We start from the raw sequence: 15,453 nt of genomic DNA, 5'->3' as shown, positions 1-15,453 counted from the left end.
CCTGCATGGAGCCTGCTTCTCCCTCTGCCTGTGTCTCTGCCTCTCTCTCTGTCTTTCATGAATAAATAAATAAAATCTTAAAAAAAAGAAGCTCTATAATTTTATACATGGGACTCTTACATACTCTTACATAAATATACCATGCTAATAATGAGGATACCCTATTGACAACTGAGATTACAATTTAATTTTAGTATCATCTAAATTTTTGTAGGATATATTTTAAAATTTAGTTTTAAGGGACACTTGGGTGGCTCAGTGGTTGAGTGTCTCCTTCAGCTCAGGGTGTGATCTGCTTCTCCTTCAACCTCTGTCTCTGCCTCTCTCTCTCTGTGTCTCTCATGAATTTTTTTTTAAAAATTAGTCTTAAGAAATCGTTAAATTTATTAACTGATAAAATAATTACCAGTAGGTTTGAAATTAACATCTTCATCCATCCTTATCAAGTCCAGAGATGATAAATCATGCAGATTCTTCAAACATAATTCTGTTCAATAATAAGAAACATATTTTTTATTTTATAAGGGAGCACACAATATAGAATTTATAATCAAATATGCTCAAGTTGTGTTTCTGTATATTTGCTGTGGGAAAACTGTAGTTGCTACTTATGTGGTAAGAAAAAAAACTCATTAAATGAAAGAGCCAGCTAATAGGCTAAAAAGATTTTCTATAATAATACAAATTCTCAAAATAAGTGATGAAATAACATTTACAACTTGGAACTTTTAATTTTAAATGAGGAAATACAAATTTGTATTTAATTCTCAAATAACACAACAAGGTAGGTACAAATATTATTTCACATACAAGTTAGGAAACAAAGAAATAGGCTAGGTTACTTGCTCCAGGTCTATGTAACCACTCTGTTATATGACTTCCAATATGGCATGGTTTTCTTTTTCCTTTTTTTTTTTTTTAACTTTAATCAAAGATATATACACACAAAGTAAAAAGAGTCAAATATATCTACAAAGATTGTTCAAAAAACAACAGTCTTTTCCCTCCTCTGAGTTTGCCACACTCTTGGAGCAACCACTTGTGACTATTTTGGCACTTCAGCGTCTCTAATATGCTACCATTGCTACCTGGAAAGATTCTCTGAACAGGAAGTAATGAAAGTTCAACTCTCACTGACTGATGAAGACCAGAGCAATTGTAGTAGCCTGCTGACCACAATGCTTCCATTGTTCCATGCCATAAAGCCCAGAAGATTGGAGGTAGTTCAGAGCAGGGAGTGGGAATGCCACAACCTGTTCTATCTTACACAGAGCAGCCACTCACAAAAACACAGCGCTTACAAGGAAAAATTATTTGGGAAATACTTCAGTTTAAGCAACATTGCTTAGGCAGCTTGGTAGTTTTAAGTATTTGGTTAAGTAAAGCTTTGAAGTTGTTGGTAATACTAAACCACTATTAACATGCAATAAGTTAATCAGTCCAAGAAGATCATTAGCACTATTCTAAGCAAAACAAGATTCCTTTTCTACAGAACTTATATTTTATGGAAGAAAACAATCAATACAGAATTTAATAATCAATAATAAAGTTTCAGGCATTGAAAGGTACTATGAAAGAAAATAAAGCTGAAGGAACCTAGAGAATAAGAATTTTTTAAGCTCAACTGAAGCTTATATGTATTTCTGATATAAAGCTATATTAATATCTGATGTAGTAAAGATATATTTATCCCAATTTTCAAAAGAAACGTACCACCTTTAAACAGCAGGAAAACAGCAATAATAATAATATGAAAATTGTTTTACCATCCTCTCTGAAAAGGCAGATTTAATTAAGGTAGTCCAGGAAGGCTTCTCTGAGGAGTTGATATTTGATCAAAGATCTGAATGAAATGAAGGTGGAGACCAAGTAAAATATGTGAGAAGTGTTCCAGGAATAAGGAACAGAGTAGAAGGACCTGATGTAGAAACAAGCTTGGTGTATTTAAGGAACAGCAAGAGATCCAATTTAGAAACAGAATGAAAGAGGCGGAAAGTGGCAAGAGATGAAGCCAGAGAAATATGCAGGGAGGTATCAAGGAGGATTTGTGGGGTCTGGTGAAAGTTTGCATTTTATTCTAGGAGTGATGAGGGAACCATTGAAGGATCCTGAGCAAAAAAGTATAACCAAATTTAGGAATGCTAAGGATCCTTCCTAAGAGATTTAAGGCAGATCTCCAAGAATACTAAAACATTATATTCAGTTATAAATAAACTTGGCTATTCTTTATATGCAAAACTTATCTACCCTATAATAACTAAACTAAAGATGAGCCAAATATGAACTGTGGTTCTGCTAATTTAACAAAAGTTAAATAATTACAACTATCAGAATATAGCAAGACATTTCTTGGACTGTCTGATTTCTTGTATTTGATCAGTATGATCAAAATATGTTTTTAAAACTCCATTACAAAATTGGTCAATATGAGTGCCTGGGTGGCTCAGTGGGTTGAGTGTCCAACATTAGATCGGGTCATGGCCTCAGGGTCCTAGGACTGAGCCCTGCAGCAGGCTCCCTGCTTGGCAGGGAGCTTGCCTCTCCCTCTCCCCTTGCTCCTTCACTCTCCCATTCACTCTCTCTCTCAAATAAATAAAATCTTTACAAAAAACCCCACTAAAATTGGTCAATAAATAAAGGATAATACAACTATTTTATAGATCTGTTTCTCAATTGCAGTATTATGAATATATGCTATTGCTTACTATCTTGTTTCAACAATATATTTACTCTTTAATCAAGACAATTTTACTCCTTCATCCTTATCTCTCTGCATTTTAATATGCCATGTGTATATCCAAGTAGAGAATAAATTAAAATAGGCTAAATATTTTTAGATCTACACCAAGTGAGGGTCTAGATTAGAGTGTTGCTCTGTAGATGGATGTCTACTTCTTGATCCTTTCTATCCTCTTAAAGTTACTTTGCAGCCACTGTGAGGCTCTGAGGCTCAAATTCACAACCCCAAGATCAAGAGTTGCATACTCTACCAATTGAGACAGTGAAGTACCCCAAAATTGGCTAAGTATTTTTAGAGGATCTAAAATTTTTTCTTTCACTGAGAGAGAGTCTCAATACAATGAAGAGCTGACAATTTCTAATCCTAATAAATGCTCAACAATCTTTTGATATTTGAAAAGATAGGTAATGAAATATTGAGTAATTAATTGAAAAATTAAGCTGGGATTTGATGGGAATACATCATTAGCACAGATTAGGATAAGAAGCCCATAAACAAGTAGGCTTATAGTTTCAATTAAAATTAAACTAGAAAAATGAAGAGTCTATATCTATAGGGAATATTTTCAAAGACGAGGGTCATTTTTAAAGTTAAAAAAAAACAAATTAACATATTATGTAAAGGAAGATATTCCAATATAACTAATGAATTCATTAATTCAGAAAAAAATACATGTGCTAAACCTTATTTGCACGTGAAAAACAAATATTTCATATATTTTTTTGTGGAAACTTTACTTTTTTAAAAAATAATTTACCAAAGAGTATTCTTACTTTCACATTGACCTTTTTCATTAAATTTATTAAAAAATATTTTACAAGGAAATACATCTAACCTTGTAATTTTGCTTCAATTCCATCTTTGTTCAATCCAGATGCAAAACCTGTATAAATTATGAAAATTCATAAAATGCTAAAATAGAAAGGACTTAACTCAGCTTTATAGGCTCAGTTTATACACAAGTTAACTAGAAAACAGTAGTCTAACTTAGTCTTGAGCAGGGAAAAATAGTAGCTTAATGAGTTAAAACAAGGCTTAACTATCTACAGAAAATAACCACTGTTTTGAAATCCTTTCAATATCAATTGGCTATTTCTTGCTTATTTTATTGTGTGTGTGTATACATGACCATGCATACTGTATTTTTTGCCCCTGGAGATTTTAAAGTTTTAAATCTGTGTGCATTAAAATAGTACTATAACAGCACAGGTTTTAATTTGATACTCAGCAATTCCAAGTATTTTTACTTTATAATCTGTACCATATGAAAGAACCTTCTAGAAGCAACACAACCACATGTTAGCTTTACAAGCAGGCTGCAAATTCCAGCGGCAACAGCAATACTATATCCTTTGATTTAAACACAAGTTCAGAAAAAATTCAAGAATTTTTTTTACTTTAACATTTTAAAAATAATTTTAGGCATTTTTATTATTTTTATTTGAGTTAAATTTTTTCTAAAAGGTCTATTTTTAGTGGTGCTGATTTCAAACTTTATTAAAAGACTAGAAATAAAACAAAGATTCTCACATTTGTTTACTCTTGCCTCTAATGTCTTTATTTTTTTTAAGATTTATTTATTTATTTATGAAAAACCGAGAGAGAGAGAGAGAGAGAGAGAGAGAGGCAGAGAGAGAGAGGCAGAGACACAGGAGGAGGGAGAAGCAAGCTCCATGCCGAGAGCCCGACGCAGGACCCAATCCCGGGACTCCAGGATCACGCCCTGGGCCAAAGGTAGGCCTAAACCGCTGAGCCACCCAAGGATCCCCTCTAATGTATTTCTGATTGTTATTCTTTATTTGTTACCTTTTGGTGTCTGTAACCTATTCTGTGACTTAGTGTATAAATATAGACTCAACTGGCTTGAAAAATTTACTATTTTTTCAAATCAAAGTAACAAACCATAATGAGATGGATTTTTCAAGGCTCTGATATAAAGCAAAGTTGATCGTATCCATTCCAAAGCAATATTCACATCTGTGATGGTATGTAACACTATCTCTGCATTTAAATGTTCGATAAGATGTCTGTGTAAACTAATTAAAAAAAAACTTTGCATTAGTAATATATATTTCAATGACATAATCTTACCTTTTTAAACTGCAATACTTTGAATAATTCAATAATAATTGAATATACTCAGTGCTACATTAATAATTCATGAAAAATAACTTGATCTTCAAAAAAATAAGACAAAACCTTAAAAGATAACTTCAACTATTAAAAATTATAGATTTTTTCCTATCCTATGGCTTCAAAAGACATTACTTAAAAAGAGTAGGGAGTGAATATTCTCTCAGAGTATTACAATCATATACTTTGCTAAAAGGTCCCAGGTAACTTACTATTATTAAACAAATTTTAAAGATGTGAAGAGATGTGAAAATTAAACTCTCCCTCTTATTACTAATTTGGCCTTTTTTTTTTTTTTAACAAGGATACATGCTATCACAGGTTAGGAAACTACTGAATAAAAATATTATGCTTTTTTTTTTAACTATTGAGTTTCTTAAAAGGACACAAACTTTCTACTTATTGAAAAGTTTCAAGACAATGGCCTTTAAAATCTCCTAATCAAATTTCCTTTTAATATATGAAAAGGAAAAATACAGGCTATAGTAACATCGTCTTAGAATATTTTCTGTATTACCTGCTTTCTACAGTGTCACTACAAGCTAACATCTGAATATACTTCTCTTTTGTACTTAACCGAGTCATAATAACTGCAGTAGCTGTAGTATCGAACTGGAAAAAAATACACACACACACACACACATAAACACAGAAAGAGAAATGTAGTAAAAAAGACTACATATTGGTTCCAGTCCTCTTCAATAACTCATGAATTTTATTTTATATTAAATAGTCCTTGTCCTAAACAAGTCAAAAATATCTTAAAAATGCTTCTGAATATGAATGTTTACTAAAAACTTAATTAATTATACTTACAAGAGTACAGATATAAAAATATTATTTGGTTCAATGTAACATAATTTTGGCAATGGTAAATCAAAACAAATTTAGGTAACTGAATACAAGTTATAAGATTTGGTATAGTTTATATATAACCTAATCTTATAAAAATCATGATTTAGATAACATAATATTTTGACATTCTTTGAAAAGATATTCTTCCTAAATGCTCCTATGTCTATACAAATGACTTCTCTATCTAAATATTTGCTAGAGTAGGACATGTTTTGTAATGTATATGGGCTAATATTTAGGGGTCAATACCTGGGGACCACTATTGGCATTTTGTGCTAAGACTTGGGGATGCTACACATTCTGCAATGTATGTCAGCCCTACACAATGAAATACTGTCCCATCTAAAATGTACATAGCATCCCCATTCAAAACAAAAAACAGAACAAAAATCAAAATAATTTCAAAACCAAAAAAACCCTTTTGACAGCATATACACATTCATCACCCTAACCATCAGCCAAGGGAAACTAAGAGTATAGGCAGTATGTCTCCTTTGGTGAGACTTGTTTTACTTTTTCTCCACTAAAATAGATTTGCACTTATTTTTAAACCTAATCTGAGTATGAAATGTTAATCTCCTACTTAACAAAAAGTACACAAAAAAGTTTTTGCTTTTTAGCTTATTTTAAAACAAGTTACAAAAATAAAATATTGTCACTTACTTGAGGTCGACCAGCTCTACCAATCATCTGTAGAATATCTGTTTCACTATATTCTTCAAACATTCCTCCAGCATAATGCATTGTAGATTTTATAACTACTAGGTGAGCAGGCAAATTTACTCCCATAGCTAAAGTACTGGTAGTAACTGCATCAGATTAAGAAATAATTACTTTGAAGCCATATAACTTTATTGCTTCAGGTAGACATATTTTTATAAAATACATATTCTTATAATAAAAACTCATACATAGGAAATTTAAGAAAAAAGAGGAAAAGAACATTACAATGTAAAATAATAACACATCTTAAAACCAAAAAACTATTAAATTCTTACTTTTCAGGTAGCATTGTATTCAGCAGCATAATAAAGAATTAAAACTGCTGAAGAGTTTACTGTAGCATGTATATGCATGGGTAATTATGTAATTTTAGATTCTTGAAAGAAAAGCAGAAATAAGTCAGAATACTTGCTTTTTCTTTTTTCCTCTTAACAAGTAAATAGTTTTCCAAAATATCTTATAATAGCCACAAAAATAGGTTTTACTTACAAAGAACTGGTAGATCTCCAACAGTGAAAGCTCCTTCAACTACTTTTCTATCTGACAGCTCCATACCAGCATGATGATAAGCAACACCATGTATTAAGATATCTATAATACAAATACATTATCTGTTATATGCTGTTAATGTTTCATCTGTAATTGACTCCTTTTATGCATAGTTGAAAACGCTATTCAAAATAAACTCTAAACCTACCTCTCAGTTTTGAATCTCTTATGGAATATGCATACTTCTGTAACCTGTTTTAAAAATACCATAACATTATTAAGAGTTATTCCCATTAACATAAAAACTCTTAGTTTATTAATTATTTCGAAACGACAGATATTAAAATTTTTTCACAATATCATTGTTTGAAAATCACCTTTAAGAAGTAGCAAATATCTAACTTTATACTCAGAAGTCCCTAAATTTACAACTCAGCAAAACAAAACAAGAAATAATTTTAAAATGGTCAAAGGGGGGGATCTCTGGGTAGCTCAGCAGTTTAGCCCATGCCTTCGGCCCAGGGTGTGATCCTGGAGTCCTGGGATCGAGTCCTGCATCGGTCTCCCAGCATGGAGCCTGCTTCTCCCTCTGCCTATGTCTCTGCCTCTCTCTCTCTCTCATAAATAAATAAATAAATAAATAAATAAATAAATAAATAAATAAATAAATAAAAAATCTTTTTAAAAAATGGGCAAAGGACCTGACTAAACATTTTTCTAGAACAGACAGACAAATGGCCAACTATACACGATGGGTGCCCACATCACTAATCATCAGGCAATAAAGTCAAATCAAAACTACAATGAGCTATCATCTCCTACCTGTTAGGAGGGCTAGTACCAAAAACAGGAGATACAATTGCTAGCAAGGATATAGAGAAAAGAGCCTTTGTGCACTGTTGGTGGGAAGAGTAAACTAGTATGGCCACTATAGAAAACAGTATGAAGATTCTTCAAAAAATTAAAAATAGAACTACCACATCATGCAGCAATTCTACTTCTGGATTATTCCAAAGGAAACAAAATCAGTATCTCAAAGAGATATCTGTCTCCTAAGTTGATTGCAACATTATTCGGACTAGACAACATATAGAAACAACTTAAGTCTCTGAGACAGATGAATGGATAAAGAACACCTGATACATACACACACATGGGAATATTCAATCTTAAGAAAGAAGGAAATTCTGCCTTATTCGACAACATGGATGAAGCTAGTGAACATTGTGCTAAGTGATATTAGCTAAAAAAAGAAAGGTATGTATGGTATCACTTATATGTGGAATTAAAAAAAAAAAAAAAACTGAACCAGAAACAGTAGAAAAGTGGTTACCAGGAGCTGAAGTTGAGGGAATTAGGAAAAGTTTGGCAAAAGGGTACCCCCCCCCAAAAAAAAGGTCCCTAATTTATCAGCTGTGACACTGAAGTTCAACTTTATTTTTTATTTATTTTTTTAAAGATTTATCCATTTATTTGAGAGTGAGAGACAGCACATGAGGGAGGGGAGGGGACAGAGGGAAGGGGAGAATCTTAAGCAGACTGCACTGAGCACTGAGCCTGACATGGAGCTTGATCTCACAACCCTGAGGTAACTACCTGAGCTGAAACCAAGAGTCAGACGCTTAACTGACTGCACCACTCAGGTGCCCCTGAAGCTCATTTTTAAATCAGGAATTTGGAAAACTCATATTCCACCAGAAAAAAGCAAATGGTGATTATATTCATGGGTCAGAATATATCTACTCCCAAATTTGCCTGAAAAATATTTGTAAGGGATAACAATTTTTAAACCCCTATAATATCACAAGTAAATAAACCAGAAAAGACTTGTAGGGAATAACAATTTTTAAACCCCTATAATATCACTAGTAAATAAACCAGAAAAGACAAAATTAGAAATAGTTGTTTATTGTATTCCAAGATATGAAAGAAAGAAAACCATGTTAAATCAAGAGATGAGGAAGTTAAGAGAGTTTCTTGACAATTTGAAAAGGAATTTGGGGGTACTTTAGAAGATTTTGGAGGTTAGTAGGCTTAGTTTTTAATTATGTCTAAGAACCACCAAATCTGTGTTTTTCCATTTCCTTATTGCAGATATGACACTAACAGGCATTATTTTAAATATAAGATTCACAATTTTTTTAAAGATTTTATTTACTTATTCATGAGAGACACAGAGAGAGAGGTAGAGACACAGGCAGAGGGAGAAGCAGGCCCCACGCAGGGAGCCGGATGTGGGACTCAATCCCGGGACTCCAGGATCACACCCTGGGCCGAAGGCAGGCACTAAACCTCTGAGCCACCCAGGGATCGCTAACATTCACAATTTTTTTAAGGATTCATGATGTAATGAAGAGAAGTCAAGAGGAAAAGACATATTGGTATTAGATACAAACTCTGTGCTACACACTGTTAGGTGTCTTAGAAATGTTGCTTTATTTAATTCTCACAATAATATGGTGATACAGATAGTTGATTCCCATACTATTCCCACCCTGATTAAGAAATTGAAACTGAGAGAAGTAATGTGCCCAAAGGTACACGGCTAGTAAAATTGCAGCACTACAACCCAAATCATGGTCTTTAACTTAATGTTATTTCATTTTTTTAATTAATTAATTTATTTGAGAGAGAGAGAGGGCTGGGGGTGCAGGTGGGGGCAAAGGGACAGGAGAAGAGAATCCTAAGTAGACTCAGAGGCTGATGGGGGCTCCATCCCACCAACCAGAGATCACAGCCTGAGTGAAAACCAACAGCTGGTTGCTCAACCAACTGCACCACTCAGGTGCCTCTCATGCTGTTTCTAATATCAGCATTTCACTTCTAGAAAAACAGGAATAAAAAAGGGGGATAAAGAAAAAAAAAGGAGAGACAAAGAGTGAAGAAAGAGTTGAAAGACCAGAAATTTTCCTTGAGTAGGTAAAAATGGGAAATGAGAAAAGGAGAAGTATGATAAATCTGTAGAAGAAAATTATTATCTAGGGGCAGCCCAGGTGGCTCAGCGGTTTAGTGCTGCCTTCAGCCCAGGGCCTGATCTGGAGACCCAGGATCGAGTCCCACGTCGGGCTCTCTGCATGGAGCCTGCTTCTCCCTCTGCCTGTGTCTCTGCCTCTCTCTCTCTGTGTGTCTCTCATAAATAAATAAAATGTTTAAAAAAACAAAGAAAGAAAATTATTATCTAAAACAAAATTAGCTAATTTGGGTGCAGCAGACAACAGGAGAAAAGAAAGAGGATGAAATGGAAATTAGTTTTAAGGGTACATACAGGTTAGCTATTTCAGTTCCTTACTCTGGAAGGTTCAGGTTCAAAATACTAATTATTTAAGTATTTATCTTGGGAGGTATATAGTCATTCTATATGAAGGATGCAACCATTACACAAAGAATTCTATAAGTTTTTAAAAATTTCCTTCAGTGTTAGTGTTCGAGCAAGAAAACAAGCCTTACTTCTTGACAACCACATCTGTTTCTGACTAAAAGTCACATGGCCCAACTTGATGAACTAGTTTATTCACCCAAGTAGAAGATTCCACATTACTCGTTGCTACTTACAGTCTCTTTATACTTACACTTTTTAATTCCAGTTTACATTTATACTATTATTAGTTTTATAACGACCTGGTCAATTGGTTTTTGAAATCCCATCTTTGCTTACAGAGGAATAACTTGAAAAGGTGAAGGAATGAACCCAGTTTTCTCATCTCATCTAGATAATCCCTAAAAGTCTTCTTAACTCCAATAACAAAAAAGAGAAAATATACCTCTGTTTCTGTTCCACAGCCATAATAAATTTGGCATCTTTCACTAGAACAGAAGCAGCCTGTTGCACACCTTTCCTTGTTGCACAAAACTAAAAATAAATGAATAATTCTTGGATTAGTCATATTAAAAACTGAGCATTATGCTAAAAATAAGCAACAAACAATCCTTACCACAAGTGTGGGTTTCTGATCAGAGTATGTTCGTATAACACCAGCAATTTTGTAGTTGAGGGTTAAATCAAACTTAAATTCAGTTTGGTTACTTCCGCAGGGGAATCCAAGGACCACTTTCTGAAGTTTCACTGGCCTATGTTTCTCATCCATTTTCAAACATACTGCAGGTCTTTCACCATCTGAAAGCCATTCTGCAATCTTTAAATAACAGAAACATACATTAAAAGTTTTTTCTAGACAAGTTTTATGATTAAAAATAACTCAATAGTAGACTACTTAAAGTCAAGGTATAAAAACAATCAAGTAGTCTTTTTCAGTGTTACATATTCCAGCGACACTATTCTATTGATATATTGGTAAATATTATCAGTAGCAGTATTTTAGGTTATACCCACTTTTCAACATGGTAAACTCCCAATTATTTTGTTTTATTTTCCTAAGAGCCCAAAAGAAAATTAAGATTGATTTTGCAGAAAAACTGAATTTGTCATTATCATTATAACCTTCCTATTTTTCATAACTATGACTTAAATATGCATGACACATCTTTTGAATTGTGCTAAATAATAGCCAAACAGTAACAAAGTTATGGTTGGCTTAGACTGGCAAGGGTTGACAAAATTTTTAAACAAAGGGCAAATAAATCTTGAGAGATGGGAGTGTCAAAAGCATAATTCAGACTCAGTGCTGGAGCCACTTGTTAATTTCTGAAGCTATGACGAGCAATTCTTATCATCTTATAACCTGGTTAGTAATCAGGCTTCATGCCCTGCTCTGCAACTGACCATTGCTTTGACAGGAAGATGGATTAATGAGTTTATAGTTGCAGGGGATGGAAATATTAAAATATTTTCAAGGCTATCATGTATGCAAATAAGATCACACAAGAATTTAATCTGAAAGGAGCAAAAGGCTAAGAGTGAAAACCTTCATTTAGGATTTGTATAAAGAGACAGGAAAGTAGCATTCACAGATGTAGTTATTATCAAAAATGGGAAAAGAATTTCAAGAATTACAGAATATTGATATTTAATGACTGCTTACAAATCAATAAGAAAAGTTTATTATCCCAATGTGAAAAAAAGGGTAAAGAACGTGACCTGGCAAGGTGCAAAAATGTTGATTAATATATTAAAAATACTCCCCTCAGTAAAAATCAAAGCAGTACAAATTTTAAAATAAAGTGTATTTTAAACAAGAAATTTGACAACTATTTGTTTCAAAAAATTTTACTTATTTATGAGAGGGAGAGAGAGAGAGAAGGAGTGGGGAGAGGAGCAGAGGGAGAAGCAGACTCCCCACTGAGCAGGGAGCATGATGCAGGGCTGGATTCCAGGACCCCAGGATCATGACCCGAGCCAAAGGCAGATGCTTACCTGACTGAGCCAGCTGAGGCACCCCAACAACTATTTAAATGTAATAATAACAATAATTTGTTATAAACCCAGTGTTAGAATACAGAGAAATGGCTGAGGATGGAAGTATAAATGACTATACCATTTATTAAAACCACTGTGTCCTTAGAGTTTTACATATCCTTTGACTCAGTTATTTCACTCTAGAAGTTCATCCTAGAGAAATAATCATGATTTTTTTTTAATTTTTATTTATTTATTTTAGAGAGAAAGAGGGCATGAGAGCAGGGTGAGAGGTAGAAAGAGAAGCAGACTCCCCGCTGAGCAGGGAGCCCAATGCAGGGGTCAATCCCGAGACTCTGGGATCATGACCTGAGCCCAAAGCAGACGCTTAACCGACTGAATCACCCAGATGCCCCTATCATGATGTTTTCAAAGATATTATTAACTTTAGCATCATTTACAATAGCAAAAATGGAAACAATCTTTCATCATTAAAGCATTAGATAGATAAATCATAATAAACCCACAAAAGTTGTACTAAAGAAGAGTATCTAAGGACATGGAAATGTCTGTAGGTGACATGCAAGTCATAAAGAGCATGCATAATATGATTTCACCAATACGTCTGGAAAGATAAACACTAGGTTTCTGTTGATCATATATACTCAAAATACTTATAGTTTTTTGAGTATAGAGATCAAGTATAGTCTTGAATATGAACAAAACAAGCTGTCAACTTAAGAACTATAAATGAATGATTACTTTTGCCAAATTAAAGATAAAGGCATAATTTTCCATTGGATTAGACAATATGGGAACTATTTGTCAAATTTCTAAGTAGTAGGAGAAAAACGTCATACCAGGCTGAGAAGTAAATAGGAGTGAGAAACAATGAAACTGTATTATTTTTTAAGAAGTTTACCCAAATAATGAAGAAAAAAATTAAGACACATATTTATTATAGCAAGTATAATACTGAATACAACTATTTTCACTTTTGTACCTATCATTAGTGCTTACCATAACACGTCACATAGAATATGGAAAGGTGAGTGGTAATCACTTAAGCAATTATTTTCATTTTCCACCATACTTTGATATACAGCTAGAGTCAGATGATTAAAACAACCATAACAAATTATTAGTCACGTTATTATGAGGTATCTGAAACCCATAAAAGCCAAGACTTTTAGATACTAGTAAACAACACACTTGTACCAAAAACGTTTCATTAAACCAAATCAACCAAATATTAAGACCTAATACTGCCACACCTATGAGATCTAACCAGAACTTTCTACAACATACTTTCCTATTAAATTGGTTATAGGATTTACAGGAAAAAAAAAATCCTCACTTTCCTCTAGGATTAAATGACAAAATATTTCACCAGTCATAAAAAAATCTGGTAGACTAAAATTCTAACTTACATCCTCAGCATTTGGAATCGTTGCAGACACAGCTACAAATCTCATTGGAATAACTGTACTATTTTCTGAAGGAGGAGATAAAGACTGTACAGTTTTCATTCTGCTGACTACAACTTCAAGAGTTGGTCCCCGATTTTCATCTTTTACAACATGTACCTAAGAAAGAAATCAAGAAAAAATGATTGGCTATAAAAATTAAAAACTATTTAATCAATTAAAATCCATAATAATATTAACATTATTCTTTAAGAAAATAAGCCTTTCCACTTGAAGGGATAAAACAAAGACACAGTTTGGTTGAAAAGGTCATTTCTTTCTATCTATTCTAATCACTATTTTACGTTTATCTCTGGAAATAAGTAATGTGTTCACTACCTCATCAATGAGAAAGAGTCTAACCAGCTGGACCAAAGAGTTGTCTCTCCATTTCCTAGTCATGCTATCCCATTTTTCCTAAAGAAAAAAATACAACTGGTTTAACATGGTAGGAAATTATAATAAATATTAAGATATCAATAAAAATTTTAACATGATATAAACAATAGGCAATATTTTAATTCATGTCTTAAAAGTATCCTGAAAAAGATTTAAAGATTAAAAACATTTTAAAGGATTCTGATAGTCTTACAAGTGCTTCAAAAACAAAACCCCTATTTATTTTTAAGTTTAACCAAAAATATACAAAATTATAGTCTAATTACCTTTTTTAAGTCCTACGAAGGTCCTCCCTCTGTAATACATTAAAACTTGGATAAAAGAGTACAAGCAAAAAGTATGATTACAAATTATCCTCAATAACAAATTGCCTGTTCATGTCTTTTGCCTGTTTCCCATTTGGTAATTTGTCTTTTATTTACTGATTAGTAAATACTTTATATAACCTGAACACTAGATTTTTCATGTTTGTTTTTTACATCACAAATACATTCTTCTACTTTGTATTTTCTTTTAACTTTTATTCTTCGTGAAGAGAAAGATATTTTCTAATGAACGAAGGAAATAATAGAGTATAAATAACACCTACGGGAGTTGTCATAATAATATGGGCATGTTGGATCTCAAATAGGTCATCCATTACTGTATCTCCAGTGAGTTCTTTACAATTCAATCCTATTGGTCCAAATTTTTCTTTCCAATCATCGAAACGCTGACTACACAGGGCTTTTATTGGTGCCACTATAGCAATAGAAGATATTTATTTTGAATGTCAGTACAACTTTAAAATTACTTTCACAAACACTGGTTAATAAAATTAGGGTAAAACTATACATCTAGGAACTGCCTAATATTTATAAATTGAAAGAGTTAATATACGCATATTACTTAGAGATACAAATATAATCACCAGACTGAACTAAAAATAGAAAAAGAAGTAACTGTTCAGGGTATTATAACTAAAAGCACAGAGATGTAAAGCAGATTACTGGTCTTCATTATAAGCCTTTTCGTGATAATATATCTTTCAACCATGTATATATAAACTACTTTGATGAAAAATTTAAAATATATATATACCTAAGAAAAGAGAGGAGAGGTTCCCATGAAAATTTTTTAGAATTACAAAATGTTTGAATTTATTTTTCTTGTTGTCCTTTAAAAAATAAACATGTAAAAGTCAAATTCTCAATTCAAATACTAGTTTTTATTTACAACTCAGGGAAAATGTGTTTTGAATTTAATATAACAGACAAAAGCAAATGTGATCTTCATTAAAAAATGTATGGAGAACCAAATATTAATTCCTATGGCTCGAATTCGAATTTCTTACTTTGTCTCAATGTTTTTGCATT

General features: G+C 32.7%; 1 protein-coding gene across 14 annotated transcripts in view; it reads right to left on the bottom strand.

Moving 5' to 3' along the window:
- HFM1 (helicase for meiosis 1) overlaps positions 1-15,453 on the bottom strand; it is a 149,441-nt gene that overhangs the window by 71,352 nt on the left and 62,636 nt on the right. For 12 of the 14 annotated variants that reach the window (XR_005361261.1, XR_005361260.1, XR_005361262.1 and 9 more), the window contains 12 exons: positions 14,688-14,839; positions 14,039-14,116; positions 13,664-13,819; positions 10,873-11,073; positions 10,702-10,790; positions 7,149-7,192; positions 6,941-7,042; positions 6,392-6,537; positions 5,391-5,485; positions 4,643-4,776; positions 3,576-3,623; positions 407-487 (listed from right to left, as the gene is read on the bottom strand). Coding sequence is in view for 11 of the 14 variants with exons in the window: in XM_038541399.1 (XP_038397327.1) it covers positions 407-487; positions 3,576-3,623; positions 4,643-4,776; positions 5,391-5,485; positions 6,392-6,537; positions 6,941-7,042; positions 7,149-7,192; positions 10,702-10,790; positions 10,873-11,073; positions 13,664-13,819; positions 14,039-14,116; positions 14,688-14,839 (1,326 nt within the window). In the remaining 3 variants the exon portion in view is untranslated. The remainder of the gene's footprint in view (positions 1-406; positions 488-3,575; positions 3,624-4,642; positions 4,777-5,390; positions 5,486-6,391; positions 6,538-6,940; positions 7,043-7,148; positions 7,193-10,701; positions 10,791-10,872; positions 11,074-13,663; positions 13,820-14,038; positions 14,117-14,687; positions 14,840-15,453) is intronic. The other 2 variants (XM_038541405.1, XM_038541404.1) reach the window with 2 other exon arrangements.

Source organism: Canis lupus, chromosome 6 (assembly GCF_011100685.1).
Source record: "Canis lupus familiaris isolate Mischka breed German Shepherd chromosome 6, alternate assembly UU_Cfam_GSD_1.0, whole genome shotgun sequence".
Lineage (NCBI taxonomy): Eukaryota > Metazoa > Chordata > Mammalia > Carnivora > Canidae > Canis > Canis lupus.
This window is presented reverse-complemented; position numbering and strand designations above follow the sequence as displayed.